The following is a 25611-nucleotide window of genomic DNA, read 5'->3' on the forward strand; positions in this document are numbered from 1 at the left end:
CTTATGATTTTGCACTTACAGAAGTGTATGCTTAAGTACAAATTATCCTGATAATCATTTTAAGTAAATTATTTTATATTCATTTCAGTAAAAGATGTATCAATGAAATCTTGCAAAAAAGAAAATTGCTCTGCCTTAGCCCAAAGTATTTAAAACAAAATCCAATCAATGTTCACAAAATTTTAAAGAAACACACTCATGATAACTTGAAAGTATAATTTAGCTCTAAAAAACAAAATAACCAAGAAATAAAGATAACACATCCAAACATCTATTTTAAAGTATCACACAAATATTTCAAAATAATGTATTTTTCAATGTATATACTATCAGGTATCCCAAAAATGGTATTAGGAAATTCTTTCCTAACCATATATAATTTAAAATTTTAATTTATCCCGATTTCAATTTCTTCTTATCAAATACAAAAATAAGACTAGATCAATAAGTCCTAAAATAGTCTCTCTCTCAGAGCACTTTAGTAAAAAAAGAGATCTATTTCTAAGTAAGGTATGAAAAATTTAGAATTGGATTATTAAAGTTTTTAGAGTTTAAATAAATATGTACCTCACATCAACACAATTTACAACTGTGTAAATTTCCAGTCAGTACATCTATTTTCTACACACACAATAAAGTATTTTAAAAACAACAAACTAAGGTCCTACATTTTACTCAAACTGTCAAATTAAAATAAATGACCCTCTGGAATACTAGATCTTAGCACATTGTAAGATAAAAAATTAAATTTAAAAAAGGCCTCAGGATGTTTCATAAAATTAACAAAGTAAATATTCTCATAATTATAACAGAATAATTTAACATCCAAAAGAGCCTTTTTAGCTATGCTTATCCTGAACAATTTAGGGACTTTTTTCGCTATGCTTATCCTGAACAAAAACAGAAAAAGGCCCACTAGTTTACTGTATCCAAAACTGTGAAAGAATTCTAGATTCAATTCTAGAAAAAGTTTAGTAAAAGTATGTCATCTCACCTTCAAAATAAAACAGCTGGCAGCAAAACATAATATACTAAAAGTTTTTCAACTCGAATAAAAATATTATAGTACAGTCAAACGTGCTCTCACCATGGAATAAACTTACTTGACTTGTTATTTAATTTAGACAATAATAAACTCCTGATGAATCCCTTTATAAGTGTGACTTTACATTTTGCTTATTATGAAGAACTGTTTGAGTTTTGTGGTATCCAAAAGCTATCATTATTTTACCTATTATTGTTATACTGTGAAATTAATAAAGAGATATATTTTATATAAAATGTGTTAGAAATGGGATTTTACAAATATATCACTATGTGTAAGACACATTCTTCCTCCTGCCCTCTAACCCTACCCTCCAAAAAAAAAAAAAAAAAGAGTACTCAACTTTTTCCCCTTTTTCCTTTAGCAGTGTTAGAAGTGGAAGACCAGACAGACTCCAGGGACTGCTGTGCTCCCATCAGTGGTGCCAACAGAACCATCCTGGGTGGTTAATAGTAGCAGAGAACAGGGGCTCTGGGTCAGAAGGCCAGACACCCATACCAAGTTAGAGAAAGAACACTATTGCCCATGGCTGCTTAATACAACCAGGCTTTGATCTAAATAACTTGCAACATTTATAAATAACCTATGAAACTATCCATTGGTGTTTCTCCATAGGCTGTGAAATTCAAGATAGCTCCTTAGTCACCTACCATATTTCTTCTAGCAGGGGAGAATGCCTGAACCATAAGAGCATCTTACCCTGGAAGCAAGAGTGGGAGGAAGAGACAATAGGCAACTGATATCATTTCTTTCATTGTCCCTTTCACTAAATAAATAGCCCATTTCAATCATCCATGTGATTGCATGAGGGAAGGTTAGAAACGATTCATCACTTATGAATGGATGACTCAAAGGTCATCTACAATAACATGGAGCAAGATATAACGGTATATGCAAAGATAAAGGGACCTATTTTAAATTTCACTTAACAACTCCTTTAGTAGAATGATGTAAATAAAAAAAAAATGTGTCCGTTCTTCCTCAGCTATAATGATATCACTGAATATTGCCTAGGGAAAGAACTAAAACGACAGCACATACACACAAATGAAATAAAATATTTTTAACATTAATCAGAAAATAAATTATCACTGTTTAACTTACAGCTTCTAACTGATCCATTAGCTTTGTTAAAAATTTACGACATTCAGGAGTTTTACTATCAATTTTCATTCCAGTTTGCATTGCATATAAACGACCTACAAAGAAAAACAAGATAATTTGAACAATTTCATTTTTTAACATTTTTTTTTTATGACTGAATGTTTAAAATATGTTTTGTCTAACAAATCACCCAAAATTTAAGTGAATTTAGAAATAAAGTTTTGATTTACTGTGAATTTCATTTGGAAATATAAAGAACACAAAAATATTATTTGAAGAATGCAAAAGATTCATGAGGATGATAACAAAGTTTTACCAAGTAAGGCATTCTCTTTTGGCATGTTTTTAAAAAAGGACTAAAAAAGGACGAAAAAAAAGCTGTCAAAGGAACCTGCAATTTAATTGGTAAGTTAGGGCACTCAGAAAAACAACTACATGTACAAGAGCATGTACCAAGTATCAGATAAGTAAGAGTGATAACACATACAATATAGGCTGGGAGAGTGGGAAATGTGACTTGAGCTGAGGCTAACAGGAAGAATTGTTTTAACCATTTTTATATATACAAATAAAAATAAATACATTCTAAAAATTTAATGAAAATTAAGGCTAAAGCTAAAGACTTCTCTAACACCACAACCATAACAGCTTTTCCAATAAAAGCTGTGAGCAGTTGGGTGGTAACTTATCACTGGTGTGTACCTGTACATGTATCATCTGTAATTTACCTCTTACATTCAACACTGTTTTGGAGATCTGTTAGTGCTACAGTGCTCCACTGTATGGACACATAATTCCAACTGAAGCACATTTAGATAGTTCTCAGCTGTTCATTACTACTAATTGTGTTGCCTTACCACACCTTCTTGTAACACATTCAAGAGTTCCATCAGGTAAACAGCAAGAAGTGGAATTCCTGGGTCATATAGCATGTGTACCTTTTTCATTTTGAGTTACTCCTATTTTCCAAAACAGATTACTGTACTAATATACAGGTATATCTCCAACATATACAAGCACCCATTTCCCACAAACTCACAAAAAAATGGTATTACTAAACTTCCTATCAATCTCAGGGTTGAAAGTGGTATCTCACTATTTGATTTTGCATTTTCCTGACTAAATAAATAGGTGTTAGATATACAGGATAGCCCTATAGCCTCCTTTATGAATTAGGACTATCTATCAAAAGAAAAGAAAAAACTTCCACCAAATTTTGTTGGGTTGTTTGCTTTTTAATAAATTGGGTTGTGGCAGTTCTTTATACAGTATGAAGTAGGAACATAACCCTTTTCCCCAAAATTGAATCTTGCGAACACTATCACCATTCCCTGCTTTGCTTTCTTCCTCAGCATTATAATCATCTTCTATTTATTTATCCTCTGTCTCTACTACAACTACAATTTAAACTCCATGACAAAAATTTTAATCTATTTGATTTGCTGATACATCCCTGGCATCTATGATAGTGCTTGGCCTTTAATAAACATTTTCTGAATAGATAAAATACATGAATGAAAGAATAGCTCATTTTGTCCCACTGATTCAAATGCCATTTTTATCATTCATTATCATATATTAAGTTTCCATGGGATAAAAGAGCCCAATTCTATCGCTGCTTTATTTACTAGCGCTTTATAACATGGTTTGGTATCCGTTACTCTCAGGATTTCCAACTCAATTATGTTTACCTGATCATATCTTTAAAAATGTATTAATGTACGCATAATATATATTTATTCTATCTCTGTCTTTAATTTTAATAGCTTTATCTGAAGGAACTGTTTTTTAATGCTTAGTTAAGTTTCAGGACTATCTCATGTTCGAGAGCTTGAAGCTTAATTTATTGATGTATTTATTCCCACAAATCAAATTTAAGGGTTTGGTCCATCTAGGTATTAGCGAGAGGGAAAAAAATTGGCGTTCCAAAAGTATCATACAGATTTACACTGCCACACAGTGTAAAACATGGTGCTTTCATTTTCGCTGCATACTAGCCAGCATTGGCTATCACTTTGACACACACAAAAAAAGACAGATGCTAATTTAAGAAGCAAAAAAGCACTTGTTTTACTTTAAATATCTACTGTCTAATCATAAATGTGACAAAATTTTCTGTAATTTCTTCTTCTTTGAAGGAGTCATATTTCTTTAGCAACTTAGTTGTCCAGGTCCTTTTCCACTTTATCTGTTAGATTTTAATCATCAATCCCTCCCAGCCTCCCCCTTTTAAAGCATAGTTGAATGCCCCTCCCCTTTTTAAACCAGTCATATTTCTTTTGAGTTATTCTTGTTCTGTGCCTATTTTAGTTAGCTCTTTTTTCCTTAAAACTAATTGAACTCAACACCTCTTCTTTGTGAGTTGTTAAGTCTTTTCTCCCAGCATTTCTGTTACATTGGTTATTTTGAAGTGCATCACACGCTCTTTAGATAATAAATATATAGGCTGCAAATATTATGCCGTCTTTCAATTTTTGAATGTTGTTTTAAAACACAGAGGCTTCAAATATTTATGTACTCAAAGCTATCATCTGTGATTTTTTTTTCCCCTATCAGTTCTAAGCTTGGAAAATTCTTTTATCTCCAGGGACTTGGTATTTAGTTGCACGATTTTTCTAGTTTTTCCTATGGTTTTTCAAATTTAACTCTTCAATCTAATTTGCATATCCCCCCAAGTTAATGGCACCTTGTCTCAAAATCACTTAATACTCCTTCCTATCTTGAATGATTTGTGATTCCTTCCTTAACATGCGTAGTTTCACTTTTTATACTTCCTGCCTACTTGATCTCAGATCAAATGTCATCTTTTTATATGATAATATCTGTAACTGATATGCTTTTTCTTTCCCCAAATTTAATCTTATTAGATCGTATTGTATCGCTAACATTTTCTGAAGAATTTTAAGTGTTGCTGTTCTGATTTTTGAGAGGAAGGCTTTTAGTTAGGAGTAGGAATTGTTAATAAATTGAGGCATATTAAAAGGGTGTTAAGAGTTTACTTGAACAAAATCAGTTCAAATAAGGGCAGCCCCAAACTAAAATTGTTAGGAGCACGCAAGTGACAGAAGACAGGGAAAGACTTGTATAGAGAAAGTGTGGAAGCAAAGAGAGGAAATCATTTAATTGGTTGGCTATGGTTTACAGTCTCCTTGGCTGCCTGTGATTGGGTGTCCTCAGTATTTTGATTTAGTAACTATGAGGCATTTACCAGCTTAGATTTCAGTTTGCTTACATAGGCTACCCCAGCATTAGGGCCACATCAGTCTAATGGCCGCATTTAATAGGACCAATTTCATGCCAGGTTGCTCTTATTTTCCTTAATAGAGCCACCACCCTAAGCTATATTGAGGCTGAGGTCTTTGAGACCCATATGATCCCAGAAATTGCCAAAACAATAAGCTGGAGTGTAGGGAAAAAAATATTAGTATTCTCAATGATATTTTTATGTCTTTTTAAATTTCAATTTTTATATCTTTTATAATACATATAGTATTAGAATGTCAGTACATAAATGTAATTTCTAAATAATTTATATAACATATTGGAGATTTGTGTTTTGTTGTTTTTTCTTAACTTATGTGGATAGGTGATCAAAAGGTTAAGAATCGCTTACTGCATCCTCACTCCTCTCAACTATAAACTGTATTTTCTTGCCCCAACCTAGCCCGTGCCTCTTCCCCACGACCCCATTCCTTCTACTGAATCCCCTGGAACTACTGCTTCATAATCAGCAAACTCCTATACACCTTCTCAGATTCCTTCTCCGTCTTAACTAAACTCTGAATTTAGTGATTTCTTGAAATCATGTTATTTGTAGTTCTCTTGAGTAGTGACTTGTAATTCTCTTACATTCTTCCTATCTCAGGATTGTCAAGTAGGACTGGTTTTTCTCTTTGCATCCACTGCTACTTAAATTCCAGTATTCTCTCAATGTTCTCTAAGTGTTCTAGTCTAGGACGTATGGCATCCTCTTCTACTTGTTCTTGTTATGCTTATAATCAACTGCCCATGGACCTAAGGGTACTTCCTTTTTCTTGGAAATGTCTGTTCACATAGATAACCGATATTTGTGGCAAAGACTCCTAGCGGCCTTTCCACATTCATTCTTCCCATCTTACTTACTAACAAGGTCCTTACATTATTAGGGAGTTGTAATGTACCTAGCCAAAACAGTACATTTCCCAGTATTCTTCAGAGCAAACTATGGCCATGTAACTGAGTAATTATCATGCAACCAGAAATTGTTGGCAGAGATTTCTGGAAAAATCACCTCAAAGGGGGAATGACAGCAGGGGAAAGATCTGACTGACCCTTTTCCTTTTCTCTTCCCTGCTGCCTAGAATAAAAACAGGATGACAGAAACTCTAGTGGGCATCTTGGACACAAGCAACCTTGGAAATAGTAACAGTGCTAGTTTGTAGAATTGAAATCGGAAAGAATGTGAGTCCCTAATGACTTCATGGAATTCACATACTGGCACTGGGTAATGCCAACATCACATTTTCTTTTAAATGAGAAAATAAGTTACATTTTACTTACTGTTATTTTGGATTTTCTGCAATTAGAAAGCAAATGTCATTCTAATATTCTAATGCATATAGACAGTGCCATGTTCTCCATTCTTATCAACCCTGATTTCCAATAATTATACATACTCTTCCTTACATGCCAGTCATTCCATAATTAATTTACCACCACAAACTGTTGTAGTTCCAAAACCAGTATATCAAGCATCCACTCTAAACACAATAACCTTTTTTCCCAACAACATTCAACTATCCTATTACAACAGGCTTTCAGTTCACTGGTATCTCCCTACTTCTTCATCACAATAAGTCTTCTCTCCTTTAATGTCCCTCTGCAACCAGCTTTGATTTTACAATATATTTTTCTAGAACTTTACGGCCCAATCTCCTTGTATCCATGTTTCTTTTTTTTACATCCCTATGGCAAAAGCACACTCATATATATCCTCTTTCTCTATGCCTACATACAAGCAGCAGAGACCACTGGCATAGTACCATCACTATAAATATCATAATTATCTAACTCAAATAAGCTTAAGACTTGCCTTCCTAATTTCTCAAATAACTATTTCAAACAACTTCAATCTCGTTAAAACAACTGCACCCAAAGAAACACGCAGAAAATTTAAGACATTAAGTAATGATTTACTATGTATATATAATATTGGTCAACATGATAACATGAGAACTGTACTCACATGAAATATAGTACTGAGAGTTTTATTTTTCAAGAGGTCTTTCTCCTTATTTTCTAACCACAGTAGTGAGTACTATATGAATCCTACCATCCATATAGTTAGCTACTCGGTAGACCAACTTTAGGTGTAAAGCATAGGTAACAGCCCAAATAAATGACAAAATGAGGCTGACTCCTAGATACACCTTAGCTTTAGTGGCAACCATTTCAGAACTTAACCATTAAGCAGACATGCAGGAAATTAATTCCAGCATTTTCCTGTTACCATGTGAAAGTGATGTATTCCTACGTAAAAAGTACAATATTCAGTTTCTAACATGTGATTCTCAACTCTTTCTACTGCTTCTTATAATAAAAATGGAGACTATCTATCTCCTTTGAAGCAAAACTCAAATTATTCCCACCTTGCTATCACAACCATTATCATCCTCCCTCACATCACAAATATAAACAAATATTAGATTCTTGTCCTTTAACAGTTAACCTCAATGCAGATGGCTGATTTTTGAAATAGTGTAATAACAATACAGTTTATTGGTTTTGCCTATGTGCATTTTTGTCTTGGTTTACATGCATACTTAGTCTTTGCAATTTTAAGGGCATTACTGTATAGTAACACCTTTAATTGAAGAACTGGATCATCTCAGAATTGGAAAGATTTAGGATAAAAATTGGCCTGGCTTTTACATTTTTAAATATCTCACATGGTTTACAATTCTTAAGTACAGAAAATGTATCACAAGATGCATTCTCTAATATTAATAAAAGTGAAAAGAAATCTACTTATAAAAATTAATAAAGATTTTTGCCACAAGGAGTGGAAAAAAGGATCACTTTCATATAGATCTATGTTCAAAACAAGTAACTCATAGCAGCAGCAGTACGATGAAAAATCAATGTCTAACATGGAAATTACCTACTAAAACAATAAATGTGTAGCTAAAATCATCTATAAGAAAATACATTTGATTTATTTCATCAAAGAAATGGGTTTATTTCTATGAAAAAATATTATTTGAAGATGGGTAATGAGGCATATTTGCAAAAGAATTAAATACTTTCTGACTCAATTTTAATTGAATCTGAGGCATTTTAGAAACATTTACTAATCCTGAAGGTATGTGCAATTCAAAGTTCCACAAAATCTAAACATTAACATTCTAACACATCCTTGTTTATACATGAGAAATCTAAAAATATGGAATTTATGATATAAATACACAAAAATATACATTAAAAGAAATTGTGAAGATACTTTAATAGATTAAATGAATGTCTCACTCAAATAGGGATCATTATGATGTATACTGATGTCTAAAAGAAAATTTTATCCCAATGAAAAGAGCCGAATATATTACTCTATTTATAAGTATATTATAAATATCTGCTACTTTTTTTGCGTGTGTGTGTGAAGGGACTTTTGAATCAAAGATTAACAAGAAAGTATCAATGAATGTTTACTACCATGTTTCCACGAAAATAAGACCTAGCTGGACAATCAGTTCTAATGCGTCTTTTGGAGCAAAAATTAAAATAAGACCCAGTATTATATTATATATTATATTACATATATTATAATATTATATTATTATATTATACCCAGTCTTATATTATAGTAAAATAAGACCAGGTCTTATATTAATTTTTGCTCCAAAAGACACATTAGAGCTGATGGTCCGGCTAGGTCTTATTTTCGGGGAAACAGGGTATTTACGTCACTTCTTCCACAAAACAAATATTTATGGAACTTATGAAGTCATAACGTACATAATGCAGCAGCTTTAAGAAAAAGTTATCACTGAATTCCTACTGAAAGATTATGCTGGTATACAGCAAACACTAAGTAACAATTTGATTATTAAAATAAGACCACAGTATTTAATTCCGGCCATGATGGAGTAACTATATTTATCATCACCGTAAACAACAAAACACATCTGCCAAAATATAGAAAACCTATTTTCAGACAAGGAAAACAGCAGAAACCATGACACCTAGATTAAGGAAACAAATGAGGTGACACCAATGGTTAGCCAGGCATTCTGCCTGGCCACACATTCCAAACTAAGAAGTAGGGAGGCACAGTCCTCTAGTTGAGTTGAGAAGACAGACTGGAGTTCAGGTGGACTGAGGCAGCTGTAAATTGAAGGGCAGCCCTCAAAAAGAGGGAGCTAAGCAGAAAAGAAACCCAGAAAGCTGTATAGGGGTAACCTTGAGGCTCGGCCAAATACAACGACGTACATATGTAGGAGAAAACTCCACAAGGCCAAAGAATGGGCAAGAGCTGTGAACTGAACTGCTCCCAAAGCACACTCAGGGCTGGGATGCATTCAACCAGAGTGGAGAATTCCAGATGTTTACCCAGGATTTTCAATAGAGACACCAAAGATATACGCTTTACTAGTTGACTTTACCTGTCCCTAGAGAAAAGGCTACTTCAGACCTGCCCCCAAAGCTAAAATCAAACAAAATAACAAGGCACAAACTAATCAAATTGAAAGGCAAATAACTTAATTGTTGGCACATCAAATCCCTTCGAAGACAGACCATAGACTTCAGATATTCAAGAACTTAAAAATTCAGTGTCCTGAAGTCAAAAATGACTAATGATGGTAATAGGCAGGAGAATGCAACCCACAACAAAAAGAAAAATAGTACTGTGATAAGTTATAGGTCAACAGCCCAGTAAAATTAAACAATGACAATAATAACAGAAATAGCAGATGACAGTAAAATACTAGGAAACCATTATAAAGTATTTAAAGGAAACCATGAATAAAATTAGGAGAGAAATAGAACATAGACAGAGGAACATAAATAGAACTTCTAGAGATTAAAAAATACAGTATCTGAAATAAAATAATTTACTGGATAAGATGATTAATATCGTGTTTCCCCGAAAATGAGACCTAACCGGAAAATAAGCCCTCGCCTGATTTTTCAGGATGACATACCCTGAACATAAGCCCTAATGCACCTTTTGGAACAAAACTTAACATAAGACCCCGTCTAATTTTCGGGGAAACACGACAGTAGTTTAAATACCACAGAAGAAAAAATTAGTGAACTTCAGAAGACAGCAATAGAAACTACTCAAAATAAAGCAGGGAGAAAAAGGATTGAAAACTGGAACAGAAACAAAACTAGAGTCTCAGTAAAGTGTGAGAAAATATTGTACCAAGTGTTCTAACACGTGTAATTGGATCCTCCCGCAAAAGGGTGGGAAGATATGGCAAAACAAAACAAAAAAAATTGCTGAAAGAAAAAATAAATTGACAAAATCTTTACCCAGCAAAAATATCTTTTAAAAATGCAAATGAAATAAAAGTTTATTTCACACAACAGAAGCTGGAAAGAACTGTCAGCAAGCCTCGTAAGAAATGATAGTTCTTCAAAACGAAAGAAAATGACAACCATATTTAAAACTTGGATCTATACAAAGCAATGAAGAGTGCTGAAAATGGTAATTATGTGAAAAAACATTTGTAATTTTTATGTTCTCATTTCATACATTCCTTTAAAAAACAAAGACAATAAAAATGTATTAGGGTTTATGGCATATGTAAATACAATGTATGACAACTAGAGAAGAGAAACTGAAGTTCTTACTTTATATGTGAGGTGGTATATATGACGGTACTGTGATAAGTTATTGTAAACACTAGAGCAATCACTAAGAATATAAAACAAAGAGGAAAATCTAATAATCCCACCCTGGAGATACAATGGAATCCAAGGTGCTTCCAAAGAGACTTGACTGAGGTTAAAAAACTAAAAACCTTGACAAGCCACAGAAAAATAAATGACGAATTGAATGAAACAGGAATTTATCATCAAGCACTGAAACTTATTATATATAATCCTGGGTTGCTCAAGAGTATGTAAGCTTTCACTCAAACAAAAGTCATAAACATGAACCTTACCAAAGACCCTCAAGCTTGCATTGGTGCCAAAAGAAAGGACAATGACAGTTAAGGACAAGTTTCTTGACTCAACTGACCCTGTCTCTTCAACCTTAGAAACAGGTAAAAAGAGACTAAAAATGAAATGACTTACTTAAAACAGGAGTAACTATTAAAATGACTATTTTTAAAAAATAAAATTCATGTTTGCCTATGTTTGCAAAAACAAATGTAAACGAATGGAATGGTCATCGAAAAATCAGTAGTCCAACTTTGTTGTTTTGTTTTTGTTTTTAACCTGTTACTGCGACAGTAAAATATCCTGAATCAGCTGATGAAAAAAAGCACTTAGGCAACAGGACTACAGGCTCCAAATAAACCTACGGATTTAGAAATTAGCAAAATAAAGAAAAAAAAATTACTTATTTTTATTGGCTGAGTTAAGCTTGTCTGACTGGCTTTAGAAAATCCAATTTCTGTGTGATTAACAACAAAAATGGGCAACTGATTATTAATCCTAATATTCATGTGGCTTACCGCCATTGAGAAAGAAATCTAATATCATTTAGCGTTTATTTACTAAAAATTTATACTTGTTATGTCTAGAATTGAAATAACCACACACATTTACAACTTCCTGAACAACTGTATTTTAATTTTTCTATGACCACATAAATAAATGACTCAAAGACATTTGTACATGGTCATTGAAACTTTATTAATTGTACAATGTCACCCCCTAGAGGAAGTTTTAAACCAAACTTGAAACTTTGTATGTTTAGTCAATTAAGCAAATTTAAAAAGAAGGGATCTTTCTAGGTTTAACTTCATGTATAACACCAAACCTGACAGAATAAAACTATTTATCATATAGCGCCCACATTTAGTAGGGACTCAAATATCTTCTGGCTTTATTAAAGAAGAAAAAAAGAAAAAGAGAGAAATATATGGAGGTCAGAGATATGTTGTTAATAACATCAAACCTGTTCTCCATTTATTAGGAATGTCTCAGATTAATTCATTGGTTTTCTGCCCTCTTTCATTTTTCACCAATTTAACTAGTCCCTTTACTCTCACTCACTCTATAACTGGTTTTCTAATTACTACCCACTATCAACAATTTCCCACATAGCCATTTCTCATCCAGCATGTGCCATGCGGGTCCTGGTTCCTTCACTTACTCAGGGAAGGACCAGGATGATTGTGAGGTTCGCATCAGATATCCTGCAGGAGAGCACTGTCAGAAATGCCAAGGGCTACATGAAGTTGTCTGGGCCTCTTTATTTAGTGAGAACTATATATGGCCATAGGTCCCTCTGGGACAACTGTTGCCTTAAAATTCAGCTCATCTTAACAAACATTTTTTAAGCACCTAGTCTTTATTTCTGTAAATATCTTTAGTGGCCTAGCACTACAGGGCACAATCAATGAACAAGAAACACCCAGCAGGGTGCAAGCCTTCTTAAGTTTACAGTTTACAAGAGATACAGACAAATGAAAACAATTAACGTAAAGGGACACAAAACACAAAGAGGATGACATAGAAAAGAAGCACTTTAAAACCAGGGGGATTAGAAGATGGCCTCCCTGAAAAAATGAAGATCAAGCTAGTAGTACCTTAAGGATAAAAATGGAATGGCGGTGGTGGGGAAGGGAAGAGGCGTCAAGGCAAAGAAAACAGAATGTTGGAAGACTTGGAAACAAGAGAAAATGAGTAAGGTTCTAGAAATAGAATGAAATTCTGTTTGATTAAAACTGCAAAAGATGATTAAACTACTAAATTTGAAAATCTGACAGAAATGGAAATTCTAGAAAACTTTAATATAGCAACATTGGCTCAAGCCAAAATTTCTTTTAAATGGGGATCAAATATATGGTGACGGAAGGAGAACAGACTCTGGGTGGTGAACCCACAATGGGTTTATAGATGATGTAATACAGAATTGTACACCTGAAATCCATGTAATTTTACTAACAATTGTCACCCCAATAAATTAAAAAAATGAAATTGATAAACGTATAAAAGAATTTACCCCCCAAAACCCCAAAAAGTTCTGCTTTACCAATGACTTTTTTTTAATCTAAAGAAAGAAATCTGCTTTTAATCCAAATCAGATACGAGAAAAAAGAACCAATCTTCTCAACAGTATTTAGGAAACCAGCATAACATTACCAAAAATAAGACAATGATAACACTTCAGGAAAAAAAAAAAGGCTGACCCAGATTTACTTAGGACTATTCTTGGGGCAGGGGGCCCACTGAGAAAATACAATAGACTAGGGCATTAAGAAAAATACACAATAAAACATATACATGACACCAAAAGCATGATACAAAAAAGGAAATAAACTAATGAACTGGGTACCACTAAATTTAAAAACTTTTTGTTCGTGGAACCCTGTAATGAAGCTAAAAGGACAAGCTACAGACTGGGAGAAAATGTTTGCAAAAACACATATTACCTGACCAAGGACTAGTAACTAGAATATATTAAGAACTCTGTCCTTTTTGTTGAGTTGTATGAGTTCCTTATATATTTTGGATATAAGCCCCTTAATGGTGATGCTGTTTGCAAATATCTTCTCCCATTCCGTTGGTTGCCTCTTTACTTTGTCAGAGAGTGAGAGGGAAGCGGGGTGGTAGATGAGGGTAAACGGGGTCAAATATATGGTGATGGAAGGAGAATTGATTCTGGGTGGGGAACACACAATGTCATACGTATATAGATGACGTATTACAGAATTGTACACTTCAAACCTATGTAATTTTACTAACAATTGTTATCCCAATGAATTTTAATTAAATAAAAAAGAACTCTCAAAACTCAGTGTAAAATGATAAAAAAAGGAGCAGGGGCTAAAACAGGAATAGACATTTTGCTGAAGGTGATACACAGATAGTAAATAAACAAAAGAAATCATGATAATTTCAGTAACCATCAGGGAAATAAAAATTAAACCATGGTATCACCACACCTTTCCAAACAACTAAAAAAATAGTGACATGACAAATACCGGCAGGATGTGGAAAAACTGGATCACTCATTACTCCTATGTTGCTGGTGAGAATGTACAATGGTACAGCTAATCTGGAAAACAGTCTGTCAGTTTTTTATAAAACTAGACATGCAATTGCCACATGACCCAGCTATGGTACTCTTGGGCATTTATCCTAGAGAAATGTAAACTTATGCTCACACAAAAAAACTATACATTAATGTTCATCAACTATATTCATAAAAGTCACAAACTGGAAACAACTGTTTTGGTCTCTTTGGGCTGTTATAACAAAATACCATGAACCAGGTAACTTAGAAACAACAGAAATTGACTGTTCACAGTTCTACAGGCTGGCAGGCAGTGCTAACATGGGCAAGTGGGGGCTCTCTTCCTGGATGGACTTCTTGTTGCATCCTCCAGTGGTGTAAGGAGTTAGGGAGCTCTGTGGGATTTGTTTTATAATAATAATCCCATTTCTGACGTTCCACCCTCATGACCTAATCGCCTTCCAAAGACCCCACTACTAATACCATCATTTTGGGAGCAGGATTTCAACACGAATTTTAGGGAGGAAACAAACTTTCACACCACAGCACAGCTAAGGATCCTTCAACAGTTGAATTGTTAAACTGTGGTATATACATTCCATGGACTACTACAGAGCATTAAAAAAGAAACAGACTATTCATGCATGCAACAGCCTAGACGAGTTTCTAGGCAATTATGCTGAGTGAGAAAAGTCAATTCCAAAAGGTTACACAATGTATAATTCAATTTATGTAATGTTTGTTAAATAAGTCTAGAAATGGAGAAAAAGTTAGTGGCTTCTAGGGGACAGGGATGTGGGGCGTGGGGGAAGGAGAGATACACGTGGCTATAAAACATTAACATGAGGGATTCTCTTAGTCTCTACTTTGACTATGGTGATACAAGAATCTACACCTGATAAAACTATTTAGAACTAAATACAAACACACAGATATGTGTAAAACTGGGAAAGTCTGAATAAGATTGATGGCTTGCATCATGTCAATATTCTGGTTGTGATACTGTACTATAGTTTTCAAGTATTACCACTGGAAGACACTGGGTAAAAAAAGGACACACAGGACCTCTCTGTATTATTTCTTATGGTTGCATATGGATCTACAGTTATCTCAAAATGAAAGTTTTTTTTGTTCTCCCCCTTTTTTTTAAATGAGTTCCAGGTGCACAAAACAATGTAATAGACATTTATCATTTATATCCCTCACACAGTGACAACACTCCTCCCCCCACCCACTACCCCTCTGACATAGCACACAGCCATTACATTTCCACTGTCTCTATTCCTAATGCTGCACTCTGCTTCTTGTAACTATATATACATGTATACAATTATAGTTGACCTTCAATTCAATTAGAGTTGACATTCATTGTTCAACTTCAGCTTCAGGTGTACAGTGCAGTGATCAGGCATCTCCATCATCCCTGAGGTGGTCTCCCTTATGAGACCTGTGTTCATCAGATACCCTACAAAATCTTTAATGTAATTGATTACATTCTCCAAATTGACTTTTGTTTCCCCAGGGCTATCTTGTGGTTACCAATTGTGCTTTCTAATCCCCTCACCTTCTCCCTCATCCCCACCCCAAGTCCCATCTAGCAACCCTGTTTTTCCTCTATGTCTCTAAGGCTGTTTTTGATTAGTTCATTTATTTATTCTTTTCTTTAGATTCCACATATAAGTGAGATCATATGGTATTTGTCTTTCTCTATCTGACTTATTTCACTTAACATAATGTTCTCTAGGTCCATCCATATTGTTGCCAATGATAATATCGAATTAAAAGTTTTAATTAAAAAATACAAATTAATGGAATTCTTTCTAGAAATGAAGGTATGTTTCAAATATAAGGAAATTTACTATTTTGTTATTACTTATATTAATAAGTTCAAAGAAGTAACAATAAACATCAGCACTTGCATAGATAGTAAAAAAGTAATTTGATATACAGTGTTCCAACGTTCATTTCTGATTTAAAAGAAGAAAGACCGAACAGCACAGAAATATAGGATTAAGGTAACAACAACAACAAATTATAAAACACTAGAGTATTCCCATTAAGGCCAGAGATAAATCATTTTTGGAAATCATACAATACTGAAAAGGCGAAGGCACATGGGTAAATCCTATGACATACCTCCTAATCTAAAACCCATTATAACATAGCAAGGTAACAAGTTACAAAATACAGTGTTGGAATTCTTCCCATTTCCTTACTGTAGCTAGCGCAATGAATTAAAAAAGCAATGAATTACTGTATAGTTCTTTCATTCAATTAACAGATAAAATCTACAAATATCCACCATGTCTTAGGTACGAGATTCAAAGATCACCAATATAAGACACATTTCTTGCTCTCAGATTCTAGTGGAATATTAATATTTAGAGAGATGGTGTTCATTAGATATTTATAAATATCAATTATGTGCCAGGTGAAAGAAAACAAGATGTCAATCCTTGTCCTCCAGGAGAATCCAGAAGATTGAAAGGTAAATAGATGTTTATAACACAGTGTGATCAAGATGAACTGGAACAATTCTAGACCATCCTTATGAGGTCATGAAAAGCAACCTGCAAAAAGTAAAATTTGTATTGAAATTAGTAAAAGTTAGTCAGGTTAAGAGGAAGTCAGGTAATCCCAAGCAGAGAGCAGTATACATAGTCTCAGAAGTAAGAGAGAACATGGAGCTTTTGCAAATTAGTAAGCACTTGAGCAAAATCTTGAACTTTTTTCTTACAAAAAAACTTCCTTGTTCTACAAATTTAGAAAATGTTTGTTTGCTCTAAGACCTTAGAAATGTATCCCTTCACACATTTTAAAGTTAACATCTACCACTTTTCATCAGCTGTTTAAACAGATACAAAAAATGTCGTTTCTGTACTACATAAGACATTAAAAAAATTATGATATTCTTTCAACTGTAAATATAGTAACTTGGTATCGATCACAATCTATTGTAGACACAAAAAGCTTTTTTAAATTAGAAATAATATGCTGTTGTATTTTATTTTAACCTGTATTTTCATTTACTTAATCTTATAGAATTTTATTATAAAAAATGTATCTGTATGCTCAAAATCCCTAACTTGAGTATCATTATCTCTGCAAAAAAATGTACAAAAATTAAAGTTTATCAAAATTTCCTGTGAAATAAGCTGCTAAGTATTAAAATGTTTCTTCTGGAATTGAGGTTTTATAATTACTGTAATGCATAATTGATCAAAAAACAATTATTACTATATACTTTAATAATCATTAAAAATAAAAAGTAGTTTTATTAGGAATGCATCCTATAATGAGTTAAATTGCATATATAAGAGTCAATATGATTTACTGTCATAATGAGCCATAATAGGGTATTAGTCTTATTCCTATTTTCATTTTTATGAACGTAACATGGAGAAAATTTATTCACGTAAAGTAGCAGATCAGAATGGAAGTTCTGTCACAGCAAAATCAATTCATTCTATAAATGTTTTCTGGGTGACAGGCTAAAAACCATATAATAACCTATTATCAAGTAATATTTTTAATAGCCTCTTAACTGACAATTCAATTAGGTCTGTTCCAAAATTTGTTTTAAGACTAGAAAAGGATTTGTCACCCCATCAGTAGTTATTAATTTTCTCAATTCCTGTGAAACATACAGAAAAAGATTCATCTTTTTTTTCAGAGGCTTCTTGTTTATCCTAAGTCACTGAAACAGGATTGGGAGAACTGGAATACTGTTCATTTCAACATCCTATGGCAATAAATAAATAAATAAATAAATAAATAAATAAATAAAATGGATGAATCGACTAACCAAGCAATAAAAATGTTGTTATTTTATCACTTGTTTTAAATGTATTTCTGAAACAAACAAATAAACAAACAAAAAACATAACACCTCAGAGCTGAAGATCTAGCTCATTTAGTTTAAGGAGAATGTCTACCATATGACATAAATGGCAAAGCCTGCTGTTAATGCCAAACAAATCAGCCAATGGAGGCTTACTTTTTCAGAAAAATGGCTTAAATTTCCAATTCAAATAAATGTTAACCTATGTCCCCACATGCCTCATTTCATCTTAATTTTAATTCTAAAACTGTGGTTAAACCACAGACCCTTACACAAGCTTGTCATTCGGATGAAACAAGAAACTGCCCCCTTCAGCCTTTTGCTCTTATCTCAGGAATGCCATTCTTTAATAATAAAGAGAGAATGAAAAGGTAAGGTCATTTCATGAAAACGCTTACCATTTGGGGAATTCAGCACACTACAACATAGGTTAGTTTTTAACATGAGGTATTACCCTGAACAGATATACGTATGAGTGTAAGAGAGTCTGAACACAGTATTTTCTATTGTGTTCCTTCCATGTCCTTGTCCCTACAGCTAATCCTCCCCAAACCCTCTTTCACAAGACCTTGGTCCCAAATGGTCCCTCCTCACTCCTCTGGATAAAATCCAAAATGATCAAACAATGGTTTCTAATCTCTAAGACCAACTCCTCCATCTTCCTGACCAATTATTCCTAAAAGGAGACAAACTCCAGGTGACTCCTCCATCCCCCTTATAAAATGTACTACCACTACCCTCCTTCCCCAAATGAGAATGTTCCTTTGACATCCTTTCTCATGCCCAGCGTTTTGAATAAAGGCTTATTCTTTGCTCTCATTGATTTTTGTCCATATAAGACAGGGAAAGACAGGAAGCTCTACCTGATACCTTAATCAATGGAGGCTTCACTAACACTAGTCATGTGAATTGCGCCTTTTTTCCGGACACCCTGGAGGTTTCCTACCTACTTTCCCAGGGCAACACACAGTAAAAATATTCATGATGGATGAGAGTATGCCCTTTTTCTGTAAACTAGAAGAGCAATTGTGAACATAATGTAGGAAAAGAGAAGCAGCATACTACTTTGCTACCGTGACAAGGAAAGAAACATATGGAAATTGAGACTAGGGAAAATGATTCCTGTAGCACAACTTGCATACCAAAGTTCAAAGAGCACTGGCTTGGTATGTCTGAAGTACAAATTACAAGGAAAGAAGTCACCATGAGCAGTGTTCTGTTGAACAGAAGAATCAGACCCACAAATACAGCAGTTAAAGAAATTACCAGACAGCAAATAAAAGTATAAATTTTAAAAAACATTTACAGAAATTAGTATTTTAAAAAATATGGTAATAAAACACTATCAGAAATGTCTATGCCAATTTGAAAACAAAACAAACAAATCAAACCCCAGAACATCTAGAAATAAAAAATGAAAGCAGAAACTCTAAAAATAGGTTATACAACATGATATCTAAATGGAGGTAAACACAGATCAAAAGAAATTACACCAAATGAAACTCAGAGAGACAAAGGGACGCTGACTATGAAAGCACTGAGACAAAGAAATAAAGGAGAAAAGTACAACACATGTCTAACCAAAATTTCAGTAGAGAATAGAGATAACAGAGAAGCAATATTCAAAATCCCAAACAAGGTACTACATGTACAAATGGAAACCTAGGCCTAGAAAATCAGAATACAAATCATAAGGAAGAGATTAATAAACAGGCCATATTTTAAAATTAATAACTTTTAAACACCAAAGGACTTCATAAATAAAGTGAAAAATGAAACTATGAACTTGGAGAAGGCATTTGTAATGCACATAACAAAGAATTAGTATCTAGATTATTAAGAAAAAACAAATGGTGAAATAGAAAAATGGTCAAAAGCAATATAGGTATCTGGAAAGGGAATCACAAATGGTTAATTAACATATGAAAAGACGCTCAACCTCATTAAGACTCAGTGAATTGCAAATTTTGCTCCACTGAGACACCATTTCATGCCCACCAGATTGGCAAAACTTAAAAAGTCTAATAACATCAAATATGGTGGGTACATTAGGCCTCATTTTATTATTCAATAAACTTTACACACATTATATATGTTCTTTAATATGCATATGTTTCAAAACAAAAATATTTTTAAGTGCCATCTGGATTTAACAATAAAAATGTTCATGACCCTGCTGAGAGAAGTTTCAGTGAAATAATAGGCATGAAAATCAGACTGCAATGAACTGAAAAGGATGCATGAAATAATGATGTAAAGACAACTACAGACAAATATTTCAAGCTTATCTTTGAGGTTAAGCAGACAGGAAAACAACTTTAGAGAATATCATAGTGACAGCTTCTTTTTTCTTTTTTAAATAAAGGAAACTAGGGCAAACTTCGAAAGAAATAGCAGGATAATGCCACAGGAAATAAAGGGTCCTTGGATATTCACAAGGGTACACAATATAGAGCTCATGAATAGGGATTAGTTTTAGACAGGAACAAGGGTTTCTATTTCATTGTTACAAGAGATGACACCTCTTTGTCCCTATCATATCATTTTTCTCCTCTATCTAACCACTCCAGTGACAATGGCCTCCTTGATCGTCCAAGCACCCCCTTGCCTCAGGACTTCGTTTTGTTATTCCCTCTATGGAGGAGAGAGAATACTTATCCAGATGAATACTTTCCTCGAATACTTCCCTCGCTTTTCACTCATGTCTGCTCACATGTGAACACAGTGAACTGGTTCCCAGACCACATTGAAAGTGAAATCCCCTATTCACTCCCTTACTCCTGTTACCCCTATTCTTTTTCCCTGCTTTATTTTTTTCTCCATAACCTTCTAAAGATTCTATATAATGTACTTATTTTTATTGCTCAATCTCCCACTCCATTATATGTAAGCTCCACGAATGCAGGGACTGTAGCCACAGTGCCTGGTAATGCTTGATATAGGAAGAAACTCAATGAATACATGCGGAAGGAACGATTAATGGCCCTTGCTTGAAGAACCTGAAGAACAAGTATAATAGAAAAAATGCTGTAAGATTTGAACAAAATGAAGTAAAGCCGGGAGAAGAATCAACTTACTGACTACAGAAGTGGTGGCATTTGAGTTACATTGTAAATCATGAGGAATTTGCTAAGTGGAGTAAAAAGGTAAAACTTCCAAGGTGAAGAACCCGGAGGTTTGAAAGGGCCTTGCACATATGAGGAAAGAAAATGGGTACACCTGGAATATGGCAGAGATGATGGTGGACCAGATTTTAGCTAACCTTGTAACATTCACAACAGATGACAAATTATATTGAGCTTAACTCTAAAAATCCTTTTCAAAAGATTTATAGTTTCCCGGTTACTTATTTGCAGTAAAGTTAGAGTATGGAATATAAAATAGAGTTGACATAACATTACTGGAAGTACTCTCTTTACCACAAAGGAAAAAAGTTTGAAAAAAATTCAATCCCTGTTTTCCATCAACTGTAGATTGCATGTATCACAAGTGAGAATACTGCTACCAAATGCCTCAACCCCAACTATTACTTAAGTCAGACTAAAAATTTTCACTGGTGGGAGAGCAGTTTGGATGCAGGCATGGGAAGTCAAATTCAAATGCTTGTTTTGTAGCAGATGCTCTCCATTTAGCCACTTATGAGTTGTTCAACTGGCTTGCATTGGTCATAATTAACCTGCATAAGACTATGTTTACAATTAGTCTGTATTCTTTTGTCCACATCACTACTGTCTTTGGGGCACTCACCTTCGATTTAGCTGCAACTCAATTACTCAAACTACTCAGGTTATTTTCAGGATTCTCTGGTGGAGACAAGAGGCTCTTGTGTGTACACACAGAAGAAACAAACAAACAAAAAAACACCTTAGGGCAGTGTGTTTCTGAGTTCTTGAGCCCATGTATCAATTTAGGAATATTAAAGCACAAAAGAGGCAGTGGACACCATCATGCTTTTCAAGTTTTGGCTTTCTGGGACCTGCGAGGCTCAGAGAGAAGGTCGGGATCCCAGAGGAGGGCGGGGCCCCACTCTGTTCCCAGGGCGGGCCAGAGGTCAGAGCTCAGGTCTAAAGTCAGGGGGGCAAGGCCTGCCCCAAGAACCACAGAAGAGTATGTGGGGCCCAGAAGGTAAGGGGGGGCGCAGAGACTCGGAAAGACTCACAGTAATAGGCCACAACAGGGTCCCGCTTGTCATGTTCCTGAGCCGTCCTCAGATGATGCTGTATGCTCTTAAACTGCGGGGGTAGCGGAGGCAGCGGGGCAAGCGTAGCCATCGCTACTCCAAGACTCACCACTTCCTAGTCGCGCGCCACCGGCACTTCCGCTTCCGCCGAGAGGTCACGCGCACGAGCACGCAAGGCAAATCCCGCCCACTTTCTTGTTGCTTAGCGACAGCCAGCCAACTACAGATTCCCGCTGGAACAACCTCAGCGCGCTTGGCTCCTGGCAGTTAAAGGCTGAGCAACACCAGCGCTCTCTGCTGATGTGAAGGGAGAGTTTTTGTTTTGTTTTACATTTTTGTTCTGTGGGTCACCCCCCTTCCCCGCCCCGCTTTTGTGCAAAAGGAAGGACAGAAAGGGAAAAACAAGAAGAAAATAATGTTTGTTGATTGGGAAAAAGGATAAAGACCTGAATTGCCTTTGTCATCATTCAGGAATTATCGCTTCCGGTTCCTCAGATTGTATTAATGGCATCCATAGTAACTTTTCGGATCTTAGTAACTGTAAATTCAATTCTTGTGTAAAATGAGAGATGTTGCATTTAAACTTATTAAATTACATTCTTCTATATTCACACATTAGATAAACTGATCATTTTTTTCAACTTAAAGAAAATTGAACTTTCAGAACTGGATAGTGTATACTTTAGTGAATGAATAATTCGTAGATCATTTATTTTTGGAGAGTGATGAACCATTTACAAAGTATTTTGACATGCATTATCTTGTCAATGCTCAGAGAAGGTGTTCTGGTATACTTCTTGCTCAATGCTACTGACTCATACCATTGGAGGCATCAACTTTTCCTTGTACCATCAATAACTTCAATTCTTTTTCTTTCCTCTCCTTCCCATACTATCATCTTTTACTTTACTTACGTCCTCGATTAACCTTCATTATTTATTTTGTCTCAGTCCCCAGATTGGAGCGTTCATCTTCAAACCAGTTTTTATTGAAATCACATTATTTCCAAGAAACAAGATCTCAAGCTCTGAAAATTTCCTCTGTCTACTACTCTCTACTCAACACTAAACCCGACCCCCAATCCCTGCAGACGCTGTTCTTGGTCTTTATATAACCCCCACTGCACATTCTTTGTCTGTTTGCAGAGTCCATTATCTTACTCTGGGTCTGGCTTTTTTTTACCAAGCAAAAAACTGAGTTCTGTATTCTCCCCAATCTCAGCAACTTGTTTACTACCTCTCAAGGATGTGTTTGCTATAGACTGAATATTTGTCTCCTGCACAAATTCATATGTCAAAACCCAATGTGATGGTATTAGGAGGAGGTGGGGCCTTTGGGAAGTGATTGTTGTTTATAAGCAACCCAGTTTGTGACATTTTGTTACAGTAGCCAAAATAGACAACAGCATTACTGTTTCTTTCTCTTACTCCCACTATCTTGACTTTCCGATCAGAAGTTGCTGGATTGATAGAAAAATTAATGAAGCAAAGCAGAGTGGGATAACCATAAATGCCTTTTCTCTGTCCTTATGACTTCTCATTTATTCTCTTTATATTACTTCTTTTTTTTAATTTTTTTTAATTTTTTTATTTTATTTTATTTATTTATTTATTTATTTTATTATATTACTTCTTGATTCCCACTTGTGGTTGTCCTTAAAGATCACCTCAGAAGTTTTTCTAAAAGAGTCATATCTAGGTCCCACCACCAGGCATTCAGATTTCATTGTTCTGGGTTGGATCCTAAATATCAGTATTTTGAAGGCCTTGACGAAATTTTAATGGCATGTCTAGGGTTGTGCAGCTGATGTTTCAAGCCTTCCCTATTCTCTTCAAGCCAGACCTTCTGCCCTGATTGCCTTGGTCAAAGACTGTACTTCCTGCAATTAAGATTAAGGCCACCAAATAGGAATTCTTTCACCTCCCCTCTGCCACAAAAAATAATGATAACTAGCTAGCATTTACTATGTATCATGCATGTTTCTAGGCACTTTACATCAACTTATTTAGTCTTTATCACAACCCTATGAGGAAGATAATAGTTTCATTTTCATTATTTCACAGATGAGAAAAATGAGACACAGAATTTATGTAACTTGTCCCAGATCACAGCCAGTAAGTATGAGTTTTCAACATTAGTAATATCCAGGTACTTTGCTTTTAGAGCCTGTGAACCTAACCATTACTACTTGACTTTAATGTCTCTCTACACCAGTATATATTCTTGTGTTTTGTCTTTCTGATGAAAGCTGCACTTTTCTGCTATTTTCCTGATCTCCTCCTTCAGGAATAGAGGCTGCTCAAGGTCCCTTGATATATTCTAGGAGAGGAGGGGCAAAATATCCAAGTAAGTGAAATGGTTACAATTGGATTTTACTTAATCTGCGAATGCATGCTCTTTTCTTTCTAAATACCTTAATCCCTTCAGTAGACAGTGATTGATGTGAGGGAGAAAAGTAATAGAAATACTGTTAGCATAACAGGACATTGAAATTATGCCATGAATCAAAGTAAATATGAACAACCGGAAATTGGTTTTTCTTGTTGGCGTTTTGCAATGAAGAATTTACTTTGATAGTTTACTATGAAGAAGGACCCAAACTCTCCTCCATCCAGTTCTGATCAATTGCTAAAGGATTTAACATCACCCTCCAGGATGGGGCTAGAATCTTGACCAATGAGAGAAGGGCAGATATAGGAAGTAGGGGCAACCACAGGAAGAAGAAAATGGAGAAAGATGAGAACAGACAGGTGTTTTGATGGAAAAAGTTAAATGTTTGTTTGCACCACTCACTGGACTCCAGTGTATGTGTGATCATCTCTCACAGGAAAACTTTCTGTTCCAGTTGCGGTTACATCTATTTTGACGGCAAATGGCAGGGCTCGACCAATGTAATCAGAGTACTATACAGCTATCACTGTATCTTTTGGGTACATTGCATATGGTAGGAAATTTGGCTTCTGATATTATGAGACTTCCATTCTATTTTTTTTTTATCATCCCCTAAAATAAAGGTTTTTTCCTTAAAAGTTCCTGCAGAAGAGTATAAGAGAAGACCCCAATGACTAAGCGAGGCCCGTTAACACATCCATGGTTGGAACAGGGATGGAGGTAAAATTTGCATTTCATTTTTTCAACATAGCTATTTGATTGTTCTGGCACCATTAAATTATGTTGGTGAATATTAAAAAAAAACTATATACGTGTAGAAGTATTTTTAGTCCATTATTCCTGTAAATCAATATACCTATCCTCATGCAAATCCCACA

At 34.7% G+C, this 25611-nt stretch overlaps 1 protein-coding gene across 3 annotated transcripts in view; it reads right to left on the reverse strand.

The window, feature by feature from the left end:
- The window catches only part of VTA1 (vesicle trafficking 1), a 56748-nt gene extending 34269 nt beyond the window's left edge, over positions 1-22479 (reverse strand). The window contains exons 1-3 of one of the 3 annotated variants that reach the window (XM_019756639.3): positions 22322-22459; positions 21910-21965; positions 2150-2244 (exon numbers count right to left, since the gene is read on the reverse strand). In XM_019756639.3, coding sequence (XP_019612198.1) covers positions 2150-2230 — 81 coding nt within the window. In that variant the 5' untranslated portion in view covers positions 2231-2244; positions 21910-21965; positions 22322-22459. Of the gene's footprint in view, positions 1-2149; positions 2245-21909; positions 21985-22321 lie in introns of all 3 variants that reach the window. The other 2 variants (XM_019756640.3, XM_019756638.3) reach the window with 2 other exon arrangements.
- Between the last annotated feature and the right edge of the window lie 3132 nt (positions 22480-25611).

Source organism: Rhinolophus sinicus, chromosome 2 (assembly GCF_057876585.1).
Source record: "Rhinolophus sinicus isolate RSI-liver-muscle chromosome 2, RSI-T2T, whole genome shotgun sequence".
Classification (NCBI taxonomy): Eukaryota; Metazoa; Chordata; class Mammalia; order Chiroptera; family Rhinolophidae; genus Rhinolophus; species Rhinolophus sinicus.